Genomic DNA, 27,479 nt, shown 5'->3' with positions numbered 1-27,479 from the left:
TTTCTTGTAATTGTAGTCCATCAAAACAAGTTTCGGAAAAAATTTTATGTATGTTTGTCTTTCTAATAGAATGAACTATTTTATAAAGTGTAAACTATCTTGTGTAGAGCAACTGCTCATAAGGAAATTAGTATGCATGGTTTATGCAATGTACTAACATTATATATCACCCATTTTCTTTCTAAGGTCAAAGTTAGTGATTTTTGTATGTTTCTCTGGTAATACCTACAGGACGAGGATTTTACGTCATATGGCATCCGAATTGAACTTAGATATGCGAAGTAATGGTTATATCAAAGTTAATGATCTGCTAAAGCTGAATATGAAAACATTTGCTAATATTCCATTAAGATCCCACAATATTGATGATGTTAGGGAGGTCAGTTTAATTATTTATATATTTTTTCTTTTTTTTGTTTTTTATTTGTTATAATTGCCATTTCTATTGTAATTTGGATTATTGTGTTGCATTTTGGAGAAGCATTTGGCTAGGGAAAAATAGCAAAATAGAAAATAGCCACATCATAGATACAAGACAAAAACTTCGGTACTACTTCTATTGTTGTTTAGCATACAAGATAAATACATTGTATTGTATTGTGTCTATCGACATTTTCAACTTGTTATTCTGTTTAGCATTTTATTCCTGTATCCTCTGCATAGAATTTCCTTTTCTAAATCTTTTGTTGCAGAGTGATACTAGTTTGATCTTGTAAAAGAAGTCGCATTATGGTTTTCAGAATTTCTTGATCCATCCCTTCTGCAACTAACAATAGTATAAATCAATAGTTGAATGAATCGGATAGGATTGACATGTTGATTGTAGCTGGTCAAGTGTATCCCACTCTGAATTCTTTACTTACTGCTACATAATATTTGTGGCTTATCTTTTTTATGAATTGTTATTGTATTTATAACCACTTTTTTTCTGTAAACTGTATCTATATGGTATTTATTTGTGTTTATTTAGTCATTGAAGTAAAAGATTTTAATGTCTTTCATAGTTTCATTTTCATATGAATTAACTATTAACTGAAGACCTTTTTCTAAATGATCTCATGTTCATTCTCAGGCCGTTCGAAAGGATAATAAGCAGCGCTTCAGCCTTATAGAACAGAATGGGGAGCTACTTATACGAGCTAACCAAGGCCATACAATAACGGTAAACTATTCTGTTTTAGTTTTATGTGGAGACATTTAAATTGCTTTTGAAGTTTTTTAGAAAATATTCAAACCTTAAGTAATTGGATCTGTACTCTGTTATGAATATTATGTAGACATTCTCATGTCATTTTATGTTAAATTGATCATTTGTGGAGTAATTAAAATACATGATTAACTTTTGATCTGCAGACTGTTGAAACTGAAAGCTTGTTGAAACCAATCCTTTCAGCTGAAAAAGTTTCAGGTGAATAATCAATGGAGCTATATTTCTGTTAACTTTGCTGTCTTTGCAAGTCATATTCTCCAAATGGTTATTTTTCTTCACCCCCACTTTCTATTTTTTGTTTTTTCTTGATTTTGCTACCATATGCAGTTTGCGTGCACGGAACCTACAGAAAGAACTTTGATTCAATTCTAGAATCTGCCCTCAAGCGCATGAAGAGATTGCATGTTCATTTCTCTTGTGGTTTACCAACAGATGGAGAAATAATAAGCGGTAATGTGATTAGCTATCAAAAATTCATTTGGATATTTCCCCCCCCTATTTGTTTAGGTTTGGTCAATTTCCTCCTCCAGTATTAAGACTGGCAGTTATGTTATACAGTAGCAAAGGAATACGGATGTCTTGTCTATTGTGATTAACCACTTAAGCACTTTCACTTTGGAATTTGGATGTCTTTACTCTTTACTTGTGCTTATTTACAAGAGCCTGGTATAGTATAATCACTAAACATGTTAACATGAAAGTAATTCAAATAATAATTAGTCAATGATCCATAGTCTGAATAAACTGGTTACTTGGAATAAAATGCCTGTAAACTTCACTTATTTATTAGTAAATCAATTATGCAATTGAGCCATTCAATATTACCCTCACAAGTACCATAACTAATAATGGTTTGCATTTTTAAGCATTTGTTTACCCTTGATCATTTGTTGGGGGTGGTGGTGGCAATTGATTGGAAATCTCTTTTTTTTGTCAGAATTGGAAATCTCTTAGCAATCAGGGTAACATGAGATATTTTTATGGATATTAAAGTACTAGCTTGGACTATTTTACTCATTTTTTTGAGAATGTCTTTTCTATTGAATAACTACATCTAGCATCCCTTTAGTTTTAGTTATTCCCTTGTATGCAACCATTTCTAGTTAAGTTTGATTTACTTAGTTCTTGTCCTTGTTTCTTACCTAGTTTTCCATTTTGATTCCCAGGTATGAGGCGAGATGTAAATATTATGATCTTTTTAGATGTTAGAAAAGCATTAGAGGGTATGATAATATTCCAATCACAATTCTTAAAATGCTGAACTTCTTAGTTGTTTGTTGTTAATAGTAACTAAAGATATATTCCTTTTGCAATCTTATTGCAGAAGGTATGAAGCTTTTCATTTCTGACAATAAGGTGATCTTGACAGAAGGTTTTGATGGAGTTGTTCCCCCCAAGTATTTAAAAAAGATAGAATCATGGTCTCGTAGACAACCTATTCTTCTCCAAAATAATTAGTCGTAGTTGTTTATTACTGGTTTAGGATTGAAGTGTGTGGATTACTGCTTGCCTGATTGGTTGTGTAAACAATGGCAGTCTTTTCAGTCTTCACCACCATTATTTGAACTTTCTTATTAGAAATTCAATAGTCTGGCTCAAGAAACTGTCATTGTTTCTTCAGCATGGATGTTTTATACACTTGTTGAATTTAAAACAAAATGGTTTTTCCGAAGTCTAACTCATCCTGTGAATTGTTAACAAAGTTTTTCTGAAGTTTCAAGTTTTTTGCATGTTCTATATATTAGACCAAGAAAAATGTTTAACGTATGATTTCAGGTAGGTTAATGGTCCATAAACTTTCTATTTGAAAGCCTTACATGATATTGATTACCATTAAGATTTAGTTATTCGAGTGAGAAAACTACATAATTTGAAAGGCAATGCTATAAGTGATAAAAAAACATAATACATACATAATAATATTTGAACTGGAAGACATACTAAGTTGAAAACAAAACAGAAGATGACTTTCATACAAAAAAATTAGGGCAATCACATAAGAAAATTTGATTAAAAAAAATCCTAATTTTTAGCTATTACATATATTTCTTGGTTCACAAGTTGGTGAATTGAAATACCATCAAAATGCCAAAGCAATGGCGAGTTTGAAAACAAAAGCTCTTTAGCTATGTCCTGCATTGAAGGTCTTAATTTTGAGTTGGGATGCAAGCATGCAAGTGCTAATGTTAGAACAAGTACAATATCCCGTATGTCTTTTCGAAGAAAGGGCAATGGGATACGTGAATCCAATATATCTTTGAGCATGATCTTAGGAGCAGATGGTTTTGACATATTGGAAAGCAGTTCCTTAGGATATTCCCCCATTATTGTTTCCAACGTCACCACTCTGAAGCTATAAACATCACATTTTGTTGTCACATTGATGCTATAAGCCAACTCTACAATATGTCCAAACATTAAATAGATTATCAGTAAATTCCAATAAATAAACCAAAATTGAATACAAGACTTCAGTAATAAATCATATAGAAATTAGGATTGGAACTAATCATTTTTATGGGAAGGAAAAAGTTCACACTTTTACCTGGTGCAACATATCCACAAGTGCCAACTAGTAGAGTTTGATTAGATGAATCAGGATTAAGTAGTTTAGCTGTACCAAAATCTAATAGACAAGCCTCTAAATTTGAACTCAACAAAACATTGGAACTAGTTACATCTCGATGGACAATGGGTGGGGAACAATGATGGTGCATATGAGTGAGAGCAAATGCAGTTCCTTTAATGATGTTTACTCTCTTGTTCCAATTCAACTCTTGAACTTCTTCATCAATGACTAGGTTATAGAACAGGCTTCCTTTTTCCATATACTCATATATCAAAAACATGCACTTATTGTGCAAACAATAACCGTAAAGCCTAATGATGTTCCGGTGGCGTATTTCACTTAAGATCTTGACCTCATTTTTGAAACACTTGTAAAATAATGGGTTTTCAGATTCTGTTCTGTGAAGTTTCTTTAGTGCCACACTTTTGCCACTAGGAAGTTTTGCTTTGTAAACACTTCCATAAGCACCTGTTCCAATGCAATACCTCATACCAAAGTCTTCTGTTGCTTTGATTATGTCTTCAAATGCAATTTTACCATCATAGTTTCAAATTGAGAAGATATCTCCATTCCTTCTTCTTTGCTCGTATTTGACCTCGTATGGACAAAAAACATGAATTCCCCAACATACAAAAATGAGTGAAATCCATGTGCCATTAAAGATTGACCCTAAGATTAGTACAGGTAAAGGAATATAATTATAATCATGAGTAGAAGGGCAAGGGGGACCTGGTATCTTATTACCGATCAATGAGTCTTTTGGAAAGCCACAATAGTTGTGATCCACAACAAAGTAATTGTAAGACATATTGAGGTAAGGTACAGAATGGAGTCCCTTAGGTATGTTTTCAGAGAGGTTATTATAACTGAGGTCTAGAGAAAAAAGATTGCCAATTTGAGAAGGAATGCCACCACATAAGGAGTTGTTACTTAGTTGCACAACTCTGCAATGGTTTAGAATAACAAATGGAATTGGTCCCTCAAAGTTATTGTTGGAAATATCTAAAGTTGAAAGCCTAGAGAGTTGGCCAATCCCATATGGTATGACACCAGAAATCTTGTTGTTAGAAAGGTCTAAAACTTCCAGATGGATCAAGTGCCCTAGTTCAATAGGGATGGGACCTTCTATATGGTTTAAACCAAAGGAGAGACATTCCAAGTTCTCCAGTTGTCCCAGAGTGGGTGGTATTGAACCATTGAATGAATTATTTGAAAGAGTTAACTGCTTCAAACCTTTTAAATTCTTCAATTCTACAGGAATGGGGCCTTTAAAGTTGTTTGAGTCAAGGGAGAGATGAAACAAATACTTAAAGTGATTAAAAGAGGAAGGGATCATACCAATAAGAAAATTGCTTGAAACATTAAAAATCCTAAGTTGAGTGAGACTTGAAAGTGAAGCAGGCAACTCACCTTCAAGATAGTTAGAGGAGAGATCAAGATACATAAGCTTTGTAAGAGAGCTTATTTCAGTTGGAATGATACCCTTGAGTCCCAAACCACTAAGTTCGAGACGAATTAAATTGGGGAATGCAGTAAAATTAAAGTTCCTCAATTCAGATGGAGGGATAAAAAAATAATGCCTTGTTGAAATGTCGGTGACACTACCAGCTTCATTGCACAATGCACACAATCCCAGTCCAATCGCAATGTTTTGAGATGTTGCGACCTTCCGTCCAGCTGCTACAGAGCAGGGCCTTTTGTTCCTCGTTCAAGGACGAGGAATTTGATGCTGCCACCATTATGTTGGCACTCATAACAGTTAGGAGGACTAATGGAAACAAAGTTTCAACAAACATAAGCCTCAATAATGCTAATGAACTGCAACCTGAGTTTGCCATGTGTGTATCTTAATTTCACTGAATTGTGTTGTATACTATACACTCTATTGGTGCTGCACATTTATTTATAAGAGTTTAATCTTTATATTTTAGTCTTCCTTAGGGGTGCACATGGGTCGGGTGAAGCCGGGTTTGATGTGACTCAGACCCGATCTGAAATATACACCGGGTCTATTTATTAGACCCAAACCCGGCCCTAGACCCGATGAAACCAATACACTTTCGGGCCACAATTATACCGGGTAAAAATCGGGCTGTTAACATTACATTACGTTGATACCTTCTTGTAAGCTAGCATGTAAAAATATCCAAATTTCTAAGATTCCAACCATTAGTTAACATGGTAAAATTCACTTAGAAAAATATAACAAGAATCAACCCTTCTTCAAAATTAAAGCATAACCACAATCAATACTAAAGCATAACCACAATCAATACTAATATTGTCTAATAATACCAAATATTTAAATCAATACAAATAACACAATCTTATGTAATAGTCTAAAGTCTTATGCATTCTAAACATAAAACATTAACTTATAGTCTTATAATGACTAATAACACAAAATATTAAGATTTACAATACTTAAATTCCACATAAGAATAGTCATGATCCATCACTAATAACACAAAATATTAATTGTGTGTGATGACCGGGTCACCGGGCCGACTTCGGGTGACCCAAGCTATGGTCCGGACCCGACCCGAAATAATGACCGGATCTATTTTTGAGACCGTACCCGACCCTAAACCCGATGAAATCACACCAAATTAGTCCCTAAAGTGTTCGGGACCGGGCCGGGTCTGTGCAGCCCTAGGTTCCTTGTATGTACCACTTCATTATTTGCCGTTAAACTTACATTTGATTGATTGAAAGAAAGTGTGAGAATGTGACATATATAGAATCACTATGGTTAGAGAAGTTGCTAGGTTCCTTCAGCAATCACATAAGAGAATGACTATGACTAATAATAAATGCCATTTTCTACTTGTTCAAAATCTCGCTTTTGGAGATGACTTATAGGCCACGAGAATCAATCATGGAATCAAGTTTTCTCTATAACTGAATCTATCAACGTAAAAACATGGTCATGAACTTCAGCTCCATTACTAGGCCTAGAGATTGATGAATATATAGCAATGTTAGTTAATTATACTAGCTTTTGCGACTTCATTAAGGATTAAGGATGTGTTTAGAGTTTTGATCTTGGAAGAGAAAAATGAGAAGGAAAAACTCTGGTTTGTAGTTTGAGGTAACTACACTCACTATAACTACAGTTTGGGTAGTAAAAGAACAAAATATACCAAAAGTTATAATAGGTTATAGCACTACATTGGAAATAGAATAAGCAATAAAAGTTCAGAACTATCATTTTCCTTTTCACTAACCCAACAAAACCTTAAGGACTATAATCGTAGAAAGGAAATAAAGTGGAACATGGAATTATAGTCTTTCCACAATGGAATTCTCAAGTCGTTGGTGGAACATAAAATAAACGTGTAAGTAGCGCAAATCAAATTCTGGCAAATATATAGTCATTATTGCCTAAGGTAAAATTAAAATTTAAAATAGAATTCAAGAAGATGACTTTTTATCCTTCCATCATTTTCTTGAAGTGTTCTTGGTCACCTTGTGAGGCTGATGAGCGGATAATTTGTACGCTTTTTGGCATTGTTTTTAGTATGTTTTTAGTATATTTCAGTTAGTTTTTAGTATACTTTTATTAGTTTTTAGTTAAAATTCACTTTTCTGGACTTTACTATGAGTTTGTGTGTTTTTCTGTGATTTCAGGTATTTTCTGGCTGAAATTGAGGGTTCTGAGCAAAAATCTGATTCAGAGGCTGAAAAGGACTGCAGATGCTGTTGGATTCTGACCTCCCTGCACTCTAAGTGGATTTTCTGGAGCTACAGAAGCCCAATTCGCGCGCTCTCAACGGCGTTGGAAAGTAGACATCCTGGGCTTTCCAGAAATATATGATAGTCCATACTTTGCCCAAGATTTGATGGCCCAAACCGGCGTTCAAAGTCACCCTCATAATTCCCAGCGTTAAACGCCGGAACTGGCATAAAAATTGGAGTTAAACGCCCAAACTGGCACCAAAGCTGGCGTTTAACTCCAGAAAGAGTCTCTACACGAAAATGCTTCAATGCTCAGCCCAAGCACACACCAAGTGGGCCCGGAAGTGGATTTTTATGTCACTTACTCATTTCTGTATACCCTAGGTTGCTAGTTCACTATTAATAGGATCTTTTGACATTGTATCTAGACATCATGACACTTTACACGTTTCTTTGTGTACCTTCCACGGCATGAGTCTCTAAACCCCATGGTTGGGGGTGAGGAGCTCTGCTGTGTCTTGATGGATTAATGCAATTACTACTGTTTTTCATTCAATCATGCTTGCTTCCATTCTAAGATATTACTTGTTCTTAAACCGGATGAATGTGATGATCCGTGACACTCATCATCATTCTCAACTATGAACGTGTGCCTGACAACCACCTCCGTTCTACCTTAGATTAAGTAGATATCTCTTGGATTCTTTAATCAGAATCTTCGTGGTATAAGCTAGAACTGATGGCGGCATTCAAGAGAATCCGGAAGGTCTAAACCTTGTCTGTGGTATTCTGAGTAGGATTCAATGATTGAATGACTGTGACGAGCTTCAAACTCCTGAGGGCTGGGCGTTAGTGACAGACGCAAAAGAATCATTGGATTCTATTCCAACCTGATTGAGAACCGACAGATGGATAGCCGTGCCGTGACAGGGTGCGTTGAACATTTTCACTGAGAGGATGGGAGGTAGCCACTGACAACGGTGAAACCCTTGCATACAGCTCGCCATGGAAGGAGCCTTGCGTGTTTGAAGAAGAAGACAGTAGGAAAGCAGAGGTTCAGAAGACAGAGCATCTCCAAAACCTCAACCTATTCTCCATCACTGCAATTCAAGTACCTGTTTTATGTTCTTTTTCTTTTTACAATCAATCATGATAATCTTTGATATCCTAACTAAGAGTTACAAGATAACCATAGCTTGCTTCAAGCCGACAATCTCCGTGGGATCGACCCTTACTCACGTAAGGTATTACTTGGACGACCCAGTGCACTTGCTGGTTAGTTGTGCGGGATTGCAAAGTGTGATTGCAATTTCGTGCACCAAGTTTTTGGCGCCATTGCCGGGGATTGTTCGAGTTTGGACAACTGACGGCTTATCTTGTTGCTTAGATTAGGACTGTTTTATTTTTGTTGGTTTAGAGTCTTTTAGTTGAGTCTAGTTTCATATCTTAAGTTTGGTGTCAATTGCATGCTTTTGCTTTTCTTTTAATTTTCGAATTTGCATGTTCTTAGTCCCTTTTTGATCCTTAAAAATTCTAAGTTTGGTGTCCTCTTTGTGTTTTTCCCTTAAAATTTTCGAAAATTAATGTTTGATTTTCTAAAAATTTTAAGTTTGGTGTCATTTTGTTGTTTTTCTCTCTCCTCTTTTTAAAAATCAAATCTTTTTCAAAAAAGTTTTCAATCATATCTTTTTAATTGCTGATTTCAAAATCTTTTTAATTAACTAATTGATTCAGTTTTCAATTTGCTTTGATCCTATTTTCTTTTAATTTTCAAAATTTTATTTTATTTTCCAATTATTTTATTTTATTTTTCGATCACCTTAATATATATATATATATATATATATATATATATATATATATATATATATATATATATATATATATATATACTTTGCTTGTGAATTCATATCATATTCCCTTTTTCCATCATGGACCTAAGTGGAATTGAGCAGTCCAGAAGGACTCTGGGGTCATATGCTAACCCCATTACAGCTGCATATGGGAGTAGCATCTGTACACCTCCCATCAAAGCAAGCAGCTTTGAGCTAAATCCTCAACTCATTATCATATTGCAGCAAAATTGCCAGTATTCCGGTCTTCCACAGGAAGAGCCTACTGAGTTTCTGGCACAGTTCTTACAAATTGCTGACACAGTACGTGATAAAGAGGTGGATCAGGATGTCTACAGACTATTACTGTTTCCATTTGCTGTAAAAGATCAAGCTAAGAGGTGGTTGAATAACCAACCTACAGCAAGCATAAGGACATGGAAACAGTTATCAGACAAATTTCTGAATCACTTTTACCCTCCAAAGAGGATGACACAGCTAAGGCTGGACATCCAAGGCTTTTAACAAGAGGATAATGAATCCCTTTATAATGCCTGGGAGAGGTATAGAGGTATGCTAAGAAAATGCCCCTCTGAAATGTTTTCAGAGTGGGTACAATTAGACATCTTCTACTATGGGCTTACAGAAAAAGCTCAGATGTCTTTAGACCACTCAGTTGGTGGATCTATACACATGAGGAAGACAATTGAAGAGGCTCAAGAGCTCATAGACACTGTTGCTAGAAATCAATATTTGTACTCTGGCAATGAATTCTCCCCAAAAGAGGAAGTTATAGCAGTAGCCACTGATCCTAATCTTCAAGAACAGATGATTGAGCTTAATCAACAATTGCTCCTGATGACCAAACAGTTAGCAGAATTTAAAGAGATGCTCCAAGAGACTAAAATTGCTAACAAGAACATGGAATCACAGTTGAATCAGGCAAAACAGCAGCTATCTAAACAGATAACAAAAGAATGCCAAGCAGTTCAACTGAGGAGTGGAAAGACACTGAATAACACTGCTCAAAGTAGCAAAAAGTCAGTAAAGGAACAATTGACAGAGGATAGCAAAACCACTATCCAAAATCCCTCTGAGGACAGTAAGAGCCCAGAGAGGAATACTATTGGCGTTCAAACGCCAGAAAAGGAGGGAAAGCTGGCGTTAAACGCCCATTCCCTGCCCAGTTCTGGCGTTCAAATGCCAGAAAAGGGGGAAAAGTTGGCGTTAAACGCCCATTTTCCACCCAATCCTGGTGTTCAAACGCAAAAGGGGAACCAGACACCTGAGAGTGCTGATAGTAACCCCTCTAAAAAGACTTCTCCAACCACTTCTGTAAGGAATAAAACTGCAGCAATTAAGGTTGAAGAATATAAAGCCAAGATGCCTTATCCTCAGAAACTCCGCCAAGCGGAACAGGATAAGCAATTTGCCCGCTTTGCAGACTATCTAAGGACTCTTGAAATAAAGATTCCGTTTGCAGAAGCACTTGAGCAAATACCTTCTTATGCTAAATTCATGAAAGAGATCTTAAGTCATAAGAAGGATTGGAGAGAAACTGAAAAAGTTTTTCTCACTGAAGAATGCAGTGCAGTCATCTTGAAAAGCTTACCAGAAAAGCTTCAAGATCCAAGAAGCTTTATGATACCATGCACATTAGAAGGTGCTTGCACCAAGACAGCCCTATGTGATCTTGGAGCAAGTATCAATCTAATACCTGCATCCACTATCAGAAAGCTTGGGTTGACTGAAGAAGTCAAACCAACCCGGATATGCCTCCAACTTGCTGATGGCTCCATTAAACATCCATCAGGCATAATAGAGGACATGATTGTCAAGGTTGGGCCATTCGCCTTTCCAACTGACTTTGTGGTGCTGGAAATAGAGGAGCACAAGAGTGCAACTCTCATTCTAGGAAGACCTTTCCTAGCAACTGGACGAACTCTTATTGATGTACAAAAAGGGGAAGTAACCCTGAGAGTCAATGAGGATGAGTTCAAGTTGAATGCTGTAAAAGCTATGCAGCATCCAGACACACCAAATGACTGCATGGGCGCTGATATTATTGACTCTTTGGTGGAAGAGATCAATATGACTGAAAGCCTAGAATCAGAGCTTGAGGACATCTTCAAGGATGCTCAACCTGATCAAGAAGAACCAGAGAAAACAAAGGAATTTTCGAAAATTCCTCAGGAGGAGGATAAGCCTCCCAAACCTGAACTCAAACCACTACCACCATCCCTGAAGTATGCATTTCTGGGAGAGGGTGACACTTTTCCAGTGATTATAAGCTCTGCTTTAAATCCACAGGAAAAGGAAGCACTGATTCAAGTGCTAAGGACACACAAGACAGCTCTTGGGTGGTCCATAAGTGATCTTAAGGGCATTAGCCCAGCTAGATGCATGCACAAGATCCTGTTGGAGGATAATGCCAAACCAGTGGTCCAACCACAAAGGAGGCTAAATCCAGCCATGAAGGAGGTGGTGCAGAAAGAGGTCACTAAATTACTAGAGGCTGGGATTATTTATCCTATTTCTAATAGCCCCTGGGTGAGCCCTGTCCAAGTTGTCCCCAAAAAGGGAGGTATGACAGTGGTTCATAATGAAAAAAATGAACTGGTTCCTACAAGAACAGTCACAGGGTGGCGTATGTGTATTGACTACAGAAGGCTCAATACAGCCACCAGAAAGGATCATTTTCCTTTACCATTCATAAACCAAATGCTGGAAAGACTAGCTGGTCATGATTATTACTGCTTTTTGGATGGCTATTCAGGTTACAACCAAATTGCAGTAGATCCTCAGGACCAAGAGAAAACAACATTTACTTGCCCTTCTGGCGTGTTTGCCTACAGGAGAATGCCTTTTGGTCTGTGTAATGCTCCTGCAACCTTTCAGAGATGCATGCTATCCATCTTCTCTGACATGGTGGAGAAATTCCTAGAAGTCTTCATGGATGAATTCTCAGTATATGGAGACTCATTCGGCTCCTGCCTTAACCACCTAGCACTTGTCCTGAAAAGGTGCCAAGAGACTAACCTGGTTTTAAACTGGGAGAAATGTCACTTTATGGTGACTGAAGGAATTGTCCTTGGACACAAAATTTCAAGCAGGGGAATAGAGGTGGATAAGGCAAAGGTAGAGGTAATTGAAAAATTACCACCACCTGCCAATGTTAAGGCAATCAGAAGCTTTCTGGGGCATGCAGGATTCTACAGAAGGTTCATAAAGAATTTTTCGAAAATTGCAAAACCTTTGAGCAACCTGCTAGCTGCTGACACACCATTTGTGTTTGATACACAGTGTCTGCAGGCATTTGAGACCCTGAAAGCTAAGTTGGTCACAGCACCAGTCATCTCTGCACCAGATTGGACATTGCCATTTGAACTAATGTGTGATGCCAGTGACCATGCCATTGGTGCAGTGTTGGGACAGAGGCATAACAAGCTTCTGCACGTCATTTATTATGCCAGCCCTGTTCTAAATGATGCACAGAAGAATTACACAACCACAGAAAAAGAGTTACTTGCAGTGGTCTATGCCATTGACAAGTTTAGATCCTATCTAGTGGGATCCAAAGTGATTGTGTACACTGACCATGCTGCTCTTAAATACTTACTCACAAAGCAGGATTCAAAACCCAGGCTTATAAGATGGGTGTTGCTTCTGCAAGAGTTTGATATAGAAATAAGAGACAGAAAAGGGACAGAGAACCAGGTAGCTGATCATCTGTCCCGAATAGAACCAGTAGCTGGGGCGTCCCTCCCTTCTACTGAGATTTCTGAGACTTTCCCAGATGAGCAACTCTTTGCCATCCAGGAAGCTCCATGGTTTGCAGATATTGCAAATTATAAAGCTGTGAGGTTCATACCCCAGGAGTACAGCAGAGTGCAAAGAAAGAAATTAATTTCAGATGCCAAGTACTACCTATGGGATGAACCATATCTCTTTAAGAGATGTGCAGACGGAATGATCCGCAGATGTGTACCCAGAGAAGAAGCACAACGGATCCTATGGCACTGCCATGGATCACAGTATGGAGGACATTTTGGAAGTGAGCGAACAGCCACTAAAGTCCTCCAATGTGGCTTCTACTGGCCTACTCTCTATAGAGATGCCCGAGAGTTTGTGCGTAACTGTGACAGTTGCCAAAGAGCTGGTAACTTGCCTCACGGATATGACATGCCTCAACAAGGGATATTAGAGATTGAGTTGTTTGATGTATGGGGAATTGACTTTATGGGTCCATTCCCACCATCATACTCAAACACTTACATTCTGGTGGCAGTGGACTATGTATCCAAGTGGGTAGAAGCAATTGCCACACCCACTAATGATACTAAGACCGTGCTAAAATTCCTCCAGAAACACATCTTTAGCAGATTTGGTGTTCCCAGAGTCATAATCAGTGATGGGGGCACTCATTTCTGCAATAAACAGATGTACTCTGCCATGGTCCGATATGGAATTAGCCACAAAGTGGCTACCCCGTATCATCCACAGACAAATGGGCAAGCTGAAGTCTCTAACAGAGAACTAAAAAGAATCCTAGAACGGACTGTGATGGCCCGAAGAAAGGATTGGGCAAGGAGCTTGGATGATGCTCTGTGGGCATACAGAACAACATTTAAGACCCCAGTAGGAACCTCACCATACCAAATTGTGTATGGCAAGGCCTGTCATCTGCCCGTGGAACTGGAACATAAAGCCTACTGGGCAACCAGATTCCTAAACCTGGATGCTAAGTTAGCTGGTGAAAAGAGACTACTCCAGCTAAATGAGCTAGATGAATTTAGACTCAGTGCCTTTGAAAATGCAAAGATCTATAAGGAAAAGGCAAAGAAGTGGCATGACAAGAAGTTGTCATCCAGAGTCTTTGAGCCAGGACAAAAAGTTCTGCTCTTCAACTCTAGGCTCAGATTGTTCCCAGGAAAACTTAAATCCCGGTGGAGGGGTCCGTATGTGATCACAGAAGTGTCACCATATGGATATGTTGAGCTTCAGGATATTGATTCTGACAAAAAGTTCATTGTTAATGGACAAAGGATCAAGCATTATCTTGAGAGCAATTTTGAGCAGGAATGCTCAAAACTGAGGCTGGAATGATCCTCAGTAAAGGTCCAGCTAAAGACAATAAAGAAGCGCTTGCTGGGAGGCAACCCAGTCATTATCAGGTTATATGTTTTATTTCTACAGAGGCAATTATCAAAATTGAAGGAATTCACAGAGTTACAGAAGGATTCAGTGCAAAAAGCAGAGAAAAAGAGCTTACTGGCGAAAAAACGCAAGTAAGGGGCATTTTGGGTGTTAAACGCCAGAATGGGCACCATTCTGGGCGTTTAACGCCAGTAAGGGTGCCATTTTGGGCGTTAAACGCCAGAATGGGCACCATTCTGGGCGTTTAACGCCAGGTGTGCAGCATCTTGGGCGTTTAGCAAAACGCCCAGTGACAAAGGGAATTCTGGCGTTTAACGCCAGCCAGGGCACCTGGCTGGGCGTTAAACGCCCACATTGGCTAACAAATGGGCGTTAAACGCCAGAATGGATACCATTCTGGGCGTTTAACGCCAGAAAGGTGGAGGACAGAGATTTTGCTTTCTGATTAAATTTTTTCAAATTTTCCTTTTTTGAACCATACTTTTCTACACAAACACATTTCAAACTTTCATCATTCATCTTCAAATCTTCAAAAATCAAAATCATTCTTCAAATCTCTTTCAAATCCTTCCCAAATCTTGTTCAAAAACTCAACTTTCTCTCAATTTCTTTCCATATCTTCTCAAATCTCCTTCCAAATTTTCGAAATCTCTCCTTCCCCCCTTATATATACACGTTCGGCCTCTCTATTCTCCCACACCCATACCATTCGAATTTGCTCTTCTCTTCTCTCTCTTCTTTCCTTTCTTTTGCTTGAGGACAAGCAAACCTCTAAGTTTGGTGTGCTTTTCCGTGATCACTAAGTCAAGATTCATCAAGATCATGGCTCCTAAGGGAAAACAAACCAATTTAAGAGGAAAGAAAGAGAATAATCCAAAGAATCTTTGGAATCAAGAGAAGTTCTCAACCAAAGAACATGAAGACCATTATCACAAAATAATGGGTCTGAGGTCAGTGATCCCGGAAGTTAAATTTGATCTGAAAGAAGATGAATATCCGGGGATCCAAGAGCAAATCCGAAACAGAGGATGGGAAGTTCTAACCAATCCTGAGATAAAGGTTGGAAGAAATATGGTTCAGGAATTCTACTCAAATCTGTGGCTAACAGATAAGCAGAGAATGACTGGAACTGCTTACCATACTTACAGAACCATGGTCAGAGGGAAAGTTATCTACTTCCATCTGGACAAAATAAGAGAAATCTTCAAATTGCCTCAACTGCAAGATGATCCTGAATCCTTTAATAGGAGAATGGTGAGAGCAGATAAAGGGTTGGATCAAGTTCTAGAGGACATATGCCTCCCTGGAACTAAGTGGATAACCAATTCAAAGGGTGTCCCAAACCAACTCAAGAGGGGAGACCTCAAACCAATTGCAAGAGGTTGGCTAGACTTTATTGGGCGTTCCATATTGCCCACTAGCAACCGTTCTGAGGTCACTATCAAGAGAGCATTGATGATTCATTGCATTATGCTTGGAAAAGAAGTGGAGGTTCATCATCTGATTGCTTGTGAGATCTACACAATTGCAAATAAGAATTCCACTGAGGCCAAACTGGCTTACCCAAGCTTGATCTCCTTGCTCTGTAAAGAGGCTGGGGTAAAGATGGGAGTAGATGAATTCATACCCATTGAACATCCAATCACTAAGAAGTCAATGGAAGGACAAATGCAAGACAACTCTATCAAAAGGAGGGCGCAGGAGTTCCTCCCTGAATTTCCTGAAATTGGCTACTGGGCCAGCCTAGAAGCATCTATCACCAAGTTACAAGAAACTATGGAGCAACTTAAGGAAGAACAGCAGAATCAGAACTGCATGCTCTGCAAATTGCTGAAGGAACAAGAGAAGCAGGGGCGTGAACTTCAAGAACTGAAACGCCAAAAGTTCTCCCCTCAATTTGAGGGAGCATCCACTTCTCAAAATCAAGGTTGTTGAGTCCTAACTCTGTGAAAACCTCTATCATTAGGAGCCTATTTAAATTTTTTGTTTTCTATTTTTTTAGTCTCATCTTATATCTATTTTTGAGTCTTGTTCTTAATTCATAATTAATAAAATTTAAAATTTATGTCTTAAAGCTATGAATGTCCTATGAATCCATCACCTCTCTTAAATGAAAAATGCTTTAATCACAAAAGAACAAGAAGTACAGGATTTCGAATTTATCCTTGAAACCAGTTGAATTAGTTTGATGTGGTGACAATACTTTTTGTTTTCCGAATGAATGCTTGAACAGTGCATATGTCTTTTGAATTTGTTGTTTTGAGAATGTTAAAAATGTTGGCTCTTGAAAGAATGAAGGAAAAAGAGAACTGTTATTGAGGATCTAAAAAATTATCAGATTGATTCTTGAAGCAAGAAAAAGCAGTGATTCAAAAAAAAAACGAAAAAAAAGGGGAGAAGAAATAGAAGAAAAAGAAAGAAATAAAGTTGTGATCCAAGGAAAAAAGAGTGTGCTTAAGAACCCTGGACACCTCTAATTGGGGACTCTAGCAAAGCTGGGTCATAATCTGAAAAGGTTCACCCAAGTATGTGTCTGTGGCATGTATGTATCCGGTGGTAGTACTGGATGACAGAGTGCTTTGGGCCACAGCCAAGACTCATGACATAGCTATGTTCAAGAATCATTATACTTAACTAGGAGAATCAATAACACTATCTGAGTTCTGAGTTCCTATAGATGCCAATCATTCTGAACTTCAAAGGATAGAGTGAGGTGCCAAAATTGTTCGGAAGCAAAAAGCTACTAGTCCCGCTCATCTAATTGGAGCTGAGTTTCCTTGATATTTTGGAGTCTATAGTATATTCTCTTCTTTTTATCTTATTCTGATTTTCAGTTGCTTGGGGACAAGCAACAATTTAAGTTTGGTGTTGTGATGAGCGGATAATTTGTACGCTTTTTGGCATTGTTTTTAGTATGTTTTTAGTATATTTCAGTTAGTTTTTAGTATACTTTTATTAGTTTTTAGTTAAAATTCACTTTTTTGGACTTTACTATGAGTTTGTGTGTTTTTCTGTGATTTCAGGTATTTTCTGGCTGAAATTGAGGGTTCTGAGCAAAAATCTGATTCAGAGGCTGAAAAGGACTGCAGATGCTGTTGGATTCTGACCTCCCTGCACTCTAAGTGGATTTTCTGGAGCTACAGAAGCCCAATTGACGCGCTCTCAACGGCGTTGGAAAGTAGACATCCTGAGCTTTCCAGCAATATATGATAGTCCATACTTTGCCCAAGATTTGATGGCCCAAACCGGCATTCAAAGTCACCCTCAAAATTCCCAGTGTTAAACGCCGGAACTGGCATAAAAATTGAAGTTAAACGCCCAAACTGGCACCAAAGCTGGCGTTTAACTCCAGAAAGAGTCTCTATACGAAAATGCTTCAATGCTCAGCCCAAGCACACACCAAGTGGGCCCGGAAGTGGATTTTTATGTCACTTACTCATTTCTGTATACCCTAGGTTGCTAGTTCACTATTAATAGGATCTTTTGACATTGTATCTAGACATCATGACACTTTACACGTTTCTTTGTGTATCTTCCACGGCATGAGTCTCTAAACCCCATGGTTGGGGGTGAGGAGCTCTGCTGTGTCTTGATGGATTAATGCAATTACTACTGTTTTTCATTCAATCATGCTTGCTTCCATTCTAAGATATTACTTGTTCTTAAACCGGATGAATGTGATGATCCGTGACACTCATCATCATTCTCAACTATGAACGTGTGCCTGACAACCACCTCCGTTCTACCATAGATTAAGTAGATATCTCTTGGATTCTTTAATCAGAATCTTCGTGGTATAAGCTAGAACTGATGGCGGCATTCAAGAGAATCCGGAAGGTCTAAACCTTGTCTGTGGTATTCTGAGTAGGATTCAATGATTGAATGACTGTGACGAGTTTCAAACTCCTGAGGGCTGGGCGTTAGTGACAGACGCAAAAGAATCATTGGATTCTATTCCAACCTGATTGAGAACCGACAGATGGATAGCCGTGCCGTGACAGGGTGCGTTGAACATTTCCACTGAGAGGATGGGAGGTAGCCACTGACAACGGTGAAACCCTTGCATACAGCTCGCCATGGAAGGAGCCTTGCGTGTTTGAAGAAGAAGACAGTAGGAAAGCAGAGGTTCAGAAGACAGAGCATCTCCAAAACCTCAACCTATTCTCCATCACTGCAATTCAAGTACCTGTTTTATGTTCTTTTGCTTTTTACAATCAATCCTGATAATCTTTGATATCCTGACTAAGAGTTACAAGATAACCATAGCTTGCTTCAAGCCGGCAATCTCTGTGGGATCGACCCTTACTCACGTAAGGTATTACTTGGACGACCCAGTGCACTTGCTGGTTAGTTGTGCGGGATTGCAAAGTGTGATTGCAATTTCGTGCACCAGAGGCTTATAATGAATGCTTAACTATTATCACCTTTTCTATATATCATTTGAAAAATACTATTGAAAAGTATGACTATTAAGTATTAACGATCTATCTATTTCTACTATATAAAAGTTGATACTAATTCTTTGTACATTAGATTTAAGCCATATTTTTTTTCTCTAATGATGTCACATCATCAAATTTAATTACTTGGCAAAACTTAAAAATTAATCAATCAACTTTTAGTAAAATATTTAAAAAAATTAAAATCATAACTCCCATAATTAATTATTTTATTACATATTATTATTTAATGAAAATATAAATAATTAATTAAATATAATAAACATCTACATTAAAAGTGTCATAATAATATTATCATAATAAATTTTAAATTATAAATTATTCAAATTTCATACTATTTGATATACTTATATATTATACATAAACCTATTTACTTAAAAATGATTCTATTAAATGATTAGATACAAAATAAAAATATTTATTATATTTTTAAAACAAATTTACGAAAAAAACATTTATTAATTTTATTATTTATATTTTTTCTATTATTTGTAATACTTTACATATAATTATATTCTTATAATTATACTTATTTCAATATGCTATATAAATCAAAGAATCAATTTTGATTATTTTTTAATATTATTTGAGTTTGTATCACTTGAGACATTGTCTGATAGAGTAAATTACAAAAAAATGTTAACAGATATTTTTATTTTATGCTATTTAAATTATTCTTTTTAAAAATAACTTATTCAATATATATATACACACACAATAAATAGTGTAAAAAATTTCATTCTTACCATTATAGATGTCATTAAAAAACTATATGCAATAGAAAAAGAAGAATAAATAGATATCAAAAAAAAATCCACAAAAATACAAAAAAATAATTTTTTTGTGCTACAACATAACAATTATTACGGATTCAAATTATAAAAAATTTCATCAAACTTCATCAAATTATACTTTATCGTAAAAAAAATTATCAAATTATAAATTACTACCTCAATAATTATTATAGATTCAAATTAAATTAAAGGTTTTAGATCATAGTATTACAACAACTTTTGTGTTATTTGATAGAGAAAGAAAAAATTATTAGGCACAACTATCTTAAATCTAATTATACTCCAAGATAGTAATGATACTGAAGTACCATCCTAATTGAAAAATTTATACAACCTCACACTTATATTTGAAGTCAAAGTAAATGATTTTAACTATGTTCTCAACAATACATTATTACTAAGACATTTGTCCCAACAAAAAAATACTGAAACTCAAACTCCTGTTACAACAAATAAAATAAGTAATACTACCAAAATTTCATTTATTTAAAACATCATTTATATTGCACATCTATATTATTCATTAATTATAGAAAATTAGGAACCAACTTCACCAACAATAATATCATCAGATTTAGATGACATGCAAATCAAGTTATTAAGTAGAAAGAAAAATAAACGAATCTAAGACATATCTTCAGATGAATAATATATATAAAAAGATAGAACAAAAAAAATAATAGAAAATAGAATAAATTACCATTTCTATCCACGAAAGTTGAAGACGCTGATATATCTATCCATAGAAAAAGGAAATTACCATTTGTACTCATAAAACATGAGTTCCATATAACAAAATTATCCAAACACTAAAAAATTACATAAAATCTCCAAATTACCCTTATCATCATACGCATCATCCAACTCTCATTCTCTCTTTCCCTGTCTCACCCTCGTCTGAGCCAAACTCTGAGTTCAAGAGCACCACTGCCTCATTTCCTTCATCACTACCATCACCACCCCCACCACTATACCTCCATCATCATCTTCTTCACATAAAGCAACAGCAGCAACAACAACAATAGAAAAAGTAAAGAGAAAAAAAACGGTTCTTCCTCCTACACTGAACAGCATTGACGACGATGATGACAGTGACATCCATCGGCGCTGTCGCCCTTTCCTCCTTCTCCGATCTCTTGCGTGCTCTCTTCCTTCTAAACCAGCGACAACGACAGCGATGGACTCAATCAATGGTGGCGACAGACGCGACGGAGCCGGTAGTAGCAAGGGCCGATGGCGGCGACAGCTCCTCCTTCCTCGGTTCTGGCTCGCATCTCCTCTTCGGGCTCCCTCAACAACGGCGACGATGATGCGATAGCGGCGGCGAGTCCCCACGTTGCTAGTGCGGTCTCCCTCTCCCTCCTCTTCTCTTCTTCTTCCTCGGGTGGGGGTGTGTGTGTAATGGCTCCGTGTGTGAGTTTTGGAGGGAAAGAAGGTGGTGGCTGGGTGAAGAAGGTTAGGGTTAGAAACTCTTCCATTTAGGGTGGCTGGGTGAAGGGGGTGGTGGTGGGATTTAAGATTAGAAAAGTGGTGGTGAAGATAAGGGTAATTTAAGGATTTTAGGTAATTTTTTAGTGTTTGAATAATTTTGTTGTGTGGAACCCATATTTCATGAGTACAAATGATAATTTCTTTTTTCTATAGGTAGATATGCCAACGTCTTCAACTTTCGTGGGTAGAAATAATAATTTCGTCTAGAAAATATATACAAGTCAAGAATTCAGAAAGAACATGTCTTCACAATAACATATAATAGGAAGAAGAAAAAAGTAACTCCAGTACACAATCAAAAATAAAAAAAAAGAACAAACACCACACAAAAAGATTAAGTCTGTCAATTAAAATAAATACAAAAATAAAAAGAACAAATAAAGATGTTATTTCGTATAATTTCAATATAAAAAAATTTTGTATTATAAAATATTTTAAATAAAAAATTACATCAAATTTAATATTAGTTTAATTTGTATATATTTTAATTAATTTTTAAATAATATAATACTTATTAAAATATGCTATATACTATCATTGATTTCCCATTCAACGAATGAACGTATCATGCGAGTCTCACCCTAGTTAAGCACGAAATGTGGTCCCCAAGCAGCTCAAGTTGACAAGATCTTAACCTCAGTGTACGTCCAGAGAGTAGAGAAGCTATGTAAGTTTCTCTATTACAATTTTTCTTTTTTCTTTTTTCTTTTTTTATAAAAGGAACATTTAAATGACGTTTTAATGCTCCAAATATTTAGTTTGGCTAAGTTAGTATAGATATATTAGTAAATAAATAAGAAGGAATATTTGTACATGAGCGAAGAGAATTTTGGTGTACAAGGTAATTATTATGAGACTATAGAATTAAGAAGTGTTAATATGACTTTAAATAATGCTTTTCAAAATGGAAAAAAAATGTTTTGTAAAACCGAGGACATCCAACTAAGCTGGGAGAAATGTTGAGGCTCCTTCAGTTGTTGAACTCTTTGGATCTTTTAGTTGGGCCAACGGTTCAAGAGTCTAATCTGATAGCCAAAAGAAATTTTTTTGCCTTAAAAAAATAATGTAATCAAACAATTTGATCAATTTAAACTAAATTTGTTTTGAAACCATAGCGTTACCATTAAAGGAATCTACACACAGAATATTTTTCCTTTCTATATAATTAGAACATTGAGGGATGTCATAGTTATATGCTTAAAACTTTCAGTCATGCATTATTTTGTGATTCACTAAAAGTTACAACCTTCAATCTTGCATTTATATGCTGATAAAATTCAATCATATGACATGTACTTGATATTGTATCAATTGGTAGATTGAGACATCATAAAAAGAAGAATTCGTGGAAGCCTTGGGAGCTAAAAACTCATTAGCCACATCCTGCATTGATGGTCTGGATTTTGGGTCAGAGGAGAGGCATGCTAATGCTAGCTTTACAACATGCACAACATCTTGCATATCTTTTCGAGATTTCGGAAGTGGAATCCGCGGATCCAACACATATTTCACCAATAATTGTTGCGTAGATGGCTTTGACATAGTGGACATGAATTCTCCTGGGTGCTGACCCATCATTGTTTCTAATGCCACCCCTCCGAAACTATAAACATCACATTTTGTAGTCACACTCATGGTGTATGCCAATTCTACATCAAAAACAACCATAGAGAGTTATATAAATGATGATGAGGATAGTAATTTATTTGGATAATTAGAATTAGAAATTACCTGGAGCAACATATCCATAAGTGCCAACTAGAAGAGTTTGGTTAGATGAATCAGGATCAAGAAGTCTTGCTATACCGAAATCTGAGACACAAGCTTCTAACTCTGAATTCAGCAGAACATTGTTGCTGCTGACATCTCGATGAACAATAGGAGAAAGGCAGTGATGATGCATGTGAGCAAGAGCATAAGCTGTCCCTTTGATGATGTTCACCCTCTTGCTCCACTTCAACTCTTGTGCTTCCATCTCGTCGGCCAAGTTACAGTACAAGCTTCCTCTTTCCAAGTATTCGTACACAAAAAACATGCATCGGTTATGCAAAACAATAGCCATAAAGCCTAATGATGTTGCGGTGGCGAATCTCTGTCAAGACCTCAACTTCATTGCAGAAGCTTTTGTAAAAGGATGGATTTTCTGATTCTGTTTTGTGAAGCTTCTTCAATGCAACAGTTTTGCCATTTGGAAGTCGCGCTTCGTAGACGCTACCATAAGCACCGGTTCCAATGCAATATCCGATATCGAAGCCCTGTGTGGCTTGAATGATGTCCTCAAATGCAATTTTGTCATCATAGTTCCAAATTGAGAACAAGTCTCCATTTTTTGTGGCCTTATTTTCAAGCTTGTCATGATGCCTGGCATGGAAAATGCATATTCCAATCCCAACAGAACCCAATGAAATGGTAATGCAGACCACGATTATGACCAAAACCAATGATCGACTAGAATGCTTATTGTGATGGTCTTCTAATTGATCTTGTGGATCATCGCAGTCATAATTTCCATCAGGAAGAAAGGGATTGCGATGCAGATAGCACACTGTAATAGACTCAAATCCCTTTGTGTTTTTGATACTAAGGTTATTGTAACGAAGGTCTAAATATGAAAGGTTTCCAATTTGAGAAGGAATGCTTCCACTTAAATTGTTATAGCTGAGGTCCACATAACTAGAGTGAATAAAGATAGAAGATGGGATAACACCAGAAATAGCATTATGAGAGAGATCTAAAACTTTTAGATGCAACAAATGCTCTATTTCTTTGGGATACAACCGTCTATCATGTTGGATCCAATGGTGGCACTTCCAAACGGGTCAAAAGTCCTATATTTGAAGGTATATAGCCACTAAGCCAATTTGAATGAAGGTGGAGACTTGTCAAACGGTTCAAGTACCCAATTTACTCAGGAATTGGACCAGATAGGGAATTTGAACTCAGGTCTAAGGTTAATAAATTTGTTAATTTCCCTATTTCATGAGGAATGAAGCCACTAAGTTTGTTTTGGGAAAGGTCCAACACAAGAAGTTGAGTTAGATTTGCCAGTGTGAAAGGAAGATCCCCATACAGGAGATTATTGGAAAGTTTCATGTGTGTGAGACTGCTCATTTGACCCAAGATCAATGGAATGCCTTCGCTGAGCACGTTGGCACTCAAGTCCAACGTGACAAGTCTCTCCAGTTTGCTTAGTTCTTGTGGAATTGGACCACTAATGTATTGGTTATTGGAAATGTCCAACACCACAAGTTGAGTTAGATTTGTCAATAATGTTAAAGGAGCCTCACCTGAAAAATGGTTGTATGATAGGTTGAGATGTTGTAGCTTCTCGAGACCCCTTAGTTTAGGGAATTCACATAACCCCATTTCACTGAAATCTAGACGGACTAGATTTGGAAAAACTAAAAATTTTAGTTGCATATTGCATAGTTGTGGGAAGAAGTCAGAGCTGTAATTCCTTGGAGTTGGAGGTGAAAGCGTTGTTATGCTTCCAGCTTTGTTGCACTTAATTCCGGGCCGGTGGCAACGGTATGAGACATTATTATATTGGATACCCCACAATTCACTGATTGAAAACAGAGCATTGGCTTCTTTATCTAAGGGTGACAATTTGGATTTGTGAGTTTCAGCATTGGTGGTGATGCTGCCAACAAATACAAGTGGCACTAATATGAAAACAACGCAAGTGAATGATAAGGCCATGGTAGCTAGTGTATGATGAATGTAATGTATTCTTCACTAATTCCACAACTTAAAGCCTCAGGATAAGTGGAACAAGGCTTTTGGCTTTGTCAGCAAATTATTACAATATTACCTCAGAGAAGTTGCAAGGTTTCTTCAGCGATCAATAACTAATGTCATTTTCTACAAGGTCAAAGTCTCTCTTTTGGAGATGACCTATGACTTATATAGGCCATGAAAATCAAAGGTAGAATGAAGTTATCTCTGTGAATTTCTGTTCCGTTAAAGTGGAACGTAGAACTTTGGTCTTTCCACGATGGGATTCTCAATTCGTTGGTGGAACATAGAATGAACGTGTAAGTTGGGCATATTAAATTCTGCGAAATATATAGTCATATATACTACACACGCGTGCATGCACGCAGACACAGTGAGAGAGAGAGACATATACCAAAGAGAAAAAGTCAATCCTAGCATGATTTACTATTTTTTTTATTATTTTTATTTATTAGTTTAATTTCTTTAATTTAATAATTAAATAATATATTTTTAGTCTGTATTTTTAAACATTATTAACTAACTATTCTAATATTTTTCATATATCGAGTTCTTCGTCACCTAAAAGGCTAAAACTTATAATGAACTAGATTTAGACTAGCTAGAATACTAATGTTATTTTTATACATATTTTTTGAAAAATTATATAAATAAATAATTTTAATTATTTAAACAAATGAGTTCGTCGTACATCTTATTGTTCCTCAAATAAAGGAACTAAACTAAAAATTTAAAATTTTTTTAGGGATTGTATGGTATTTTTAAGGTTTAATTATTCTGTTGGTCCGTATAGTTTCGCGAAATTTTTAATTATTCTGATGTGTGCCGCTGAAATTTAGGTGAGTTATATTGCTTGAAATGATTAAATGGTTGGAATTTTCTGGTTTTTGGAGGAGATGCATTTCTTCTGACAAACTGATTTTTGTTATAATTATTCCTCTTTGCAAAAATGTTTTCACCAGAATTTTTTTGAATATTTTTACCTTTCAAAAATGAGGTTTTGTAGTAAAATGGTGGTTTCTTGAAAGCATCCTCATTTTTCGAAATGTAACCCAAACCTGGCCGGTTTGAACTCGGTTCAGTTTTTTTTGAATGCTCAGTTTCACTTGTGTATACTTCATCAAATTTTTTTTCAAATGTTGGAGCATTTTCAACACCAACTTTGTTTGGTATAGTTTTGGTATTTGATGAAGAAGCCACAAACTTTATAGAGGAAATATTAGAAACTGCTTCTTCCTTGGCTATGTAGCCTAAACCAGATTTTTCAAACAATGGTTTTTGACTTGCAAGTAATTTGTCCAAGTTACTAGAACCTTGAGCAAATTTTGCTAAGTCACCATTCAGCCTTTTAATTTTGTCATTTAATCTTTCATTTTCAGCAATTAACTCATGTGAAGGATCCACAATGTGCTTTCCTTTTAATTTTTCAAGTTCAGATTTTAGAAATCTGTTTTCTTCAATGATGTCTAAAGCACATTCAGTTTCCTTCACTTTTTCTTTTAAAAACTCATTTTCAGCTCTTAACACATCTCTTTCAGATCTGCATTCATTGTATTTGTCAAGCAGTTTTGAGGTGTTTAAGGTAAGATCATCAATAATAGCATGCAAGTCCTCAATGGTCAAATCATAATAGTTTACCTCATCAAGATTGTTGTTTCCAGCCATGAAACAGTCCTTGTCATCTCCTTCAGATTCTTCTTCTTCATTTGAGTCATTTTCAAGATCCTCCCAAGCTGCCATGAGTACTCTCTTCCTTTCCTTCTTTCCTTTGTCCTCCTTTTTGAGCTTTGGGCAGTTTGACTTGAAGTGTCCAGTTTTCTTGCAATGATGACACGTCACCTTGCTCAAGTCTATCTTTTGCTCCTTTGAACTTGAACCTTTGTATTTGCCCTTGCTTTTCATCATCCTTCTAAATTTCCTAGCAAAAAACAAAAGCTCGTCATCTGAAATACCATCACTAGACTCACTCTCTTTCGGTTCTACTTGTGACTTGAGGGCTATTCCCTTTTTCTTTGAGTCTGTGTTTGTGTGTGTGGCTTCATAGGCAAGGAGTTTTCCTCTCAGCTCATCATAGGTTATGGGACTTATATTGTTACTCTCGGTTAGGACAGTGGCAGTGTTTTCCCACTCTTTTGTGAGGCTTCTAAGGAGTTTTCTCACCAAGGTTTGTTCTACATAGTTTGTACCCATAGCATCAAGGTTGTTGATTATGATTGAGAATCTCTCAAATGCTTTATCAATGCTTTCTCCATCCTTCATGCTAAACATCTCGTACTCTTTTCGCAGCATATCAATCCTCGTTTCTTTGACTTGTTTGGTGCCTTCATGTGTAACCTGGAGTTTTTCCCAGATTTCTTTGGCTGTCTTGCATCTAGACACCTTCCGATACTTGGTGGACGAAATTGTGATCACTATTCTTTAAGTTGTATGAAATTATTATTGTGACACCAGTTGAATTCACAACTCCGTTCAACTAACCAGCAAGTGTACTGGGTCGTCCAAGTAATAAACCTTACGTGAGTAAGGGTCGATCCCACAGAGATTGTTGGT

General features: G+C 36.6%; 2 protein-coding genes across 2 annotated transcripts; one reads left to right on the top strand and one right to left on the bottom strand.

The window, feature by feature from the left end:
- Positions 1-231: 231 nt before the first annotated feature.
- Positions 232-2,668, top strand: LOC112795090 (uncharacterized). The gene is made up of 6 exons (XM_025837048.1): positions 232-379; positions 1,073-1,162; positions 1,354-1,408; positions 1,538-1,660; positions 2,377-2,433; positions 2,535-2,668. The coding sequence occupies exons 1-6, from the start codon at positions 251-253 to the stop codon at positions 2,666-2,668; spliced, it is 588 nt and encodes a 195-aa protein (XP_025692833.1). The 5' UTR covers positions 232-250.
- A 19,756-nt stretch (positions 2,669-22,424) lies between these two features.
- LOC112795088 (MDIS1-interacting receptor like kinase 2-like) lies at positions 22,425-24,882 on the bottom strand. The gene is made up of 2 exons (XM_029297607.2): positions 22,923-24,882; positions 22,425-22,840 (listed from the first exon to the last, which is right to left on the bottom strand). Exons 1-2 carry the CDS (start codon positions 23,251-23,253, stop codon positions 22,473-22,475), a joined length of 699 nt encoding a protein of 232 aa, XP_029153440.1. The 5' UTR covers positions 23,254-24,882; the 3' UTR covers positions 22,425-22,472.
- Between the last annotated feature and the right edge of the window lie 2,597 nt (positions 24,883-27,479).

This window comes from Arachis hypogaea, chromosome 4 (genome assembly GCF_003086295.3).
Source record: "Arachis hypogaea cultivar Tifrunner chromosome 4, arahy.Tifrunner.gnm2.J5K5, whole genome shotgun sequence".
NCBI lineage: Eukaryota > Viridiplantae > Streptophyta > Magnoliopsida > Fabales > Fabaceae > Arachis > Arachis hypogaea.
The sequence above is the reverse complement of the archived record's forward strand: the minus strand, read 5'-3'. Positions and strand labels throughout refer to the sequence as shown.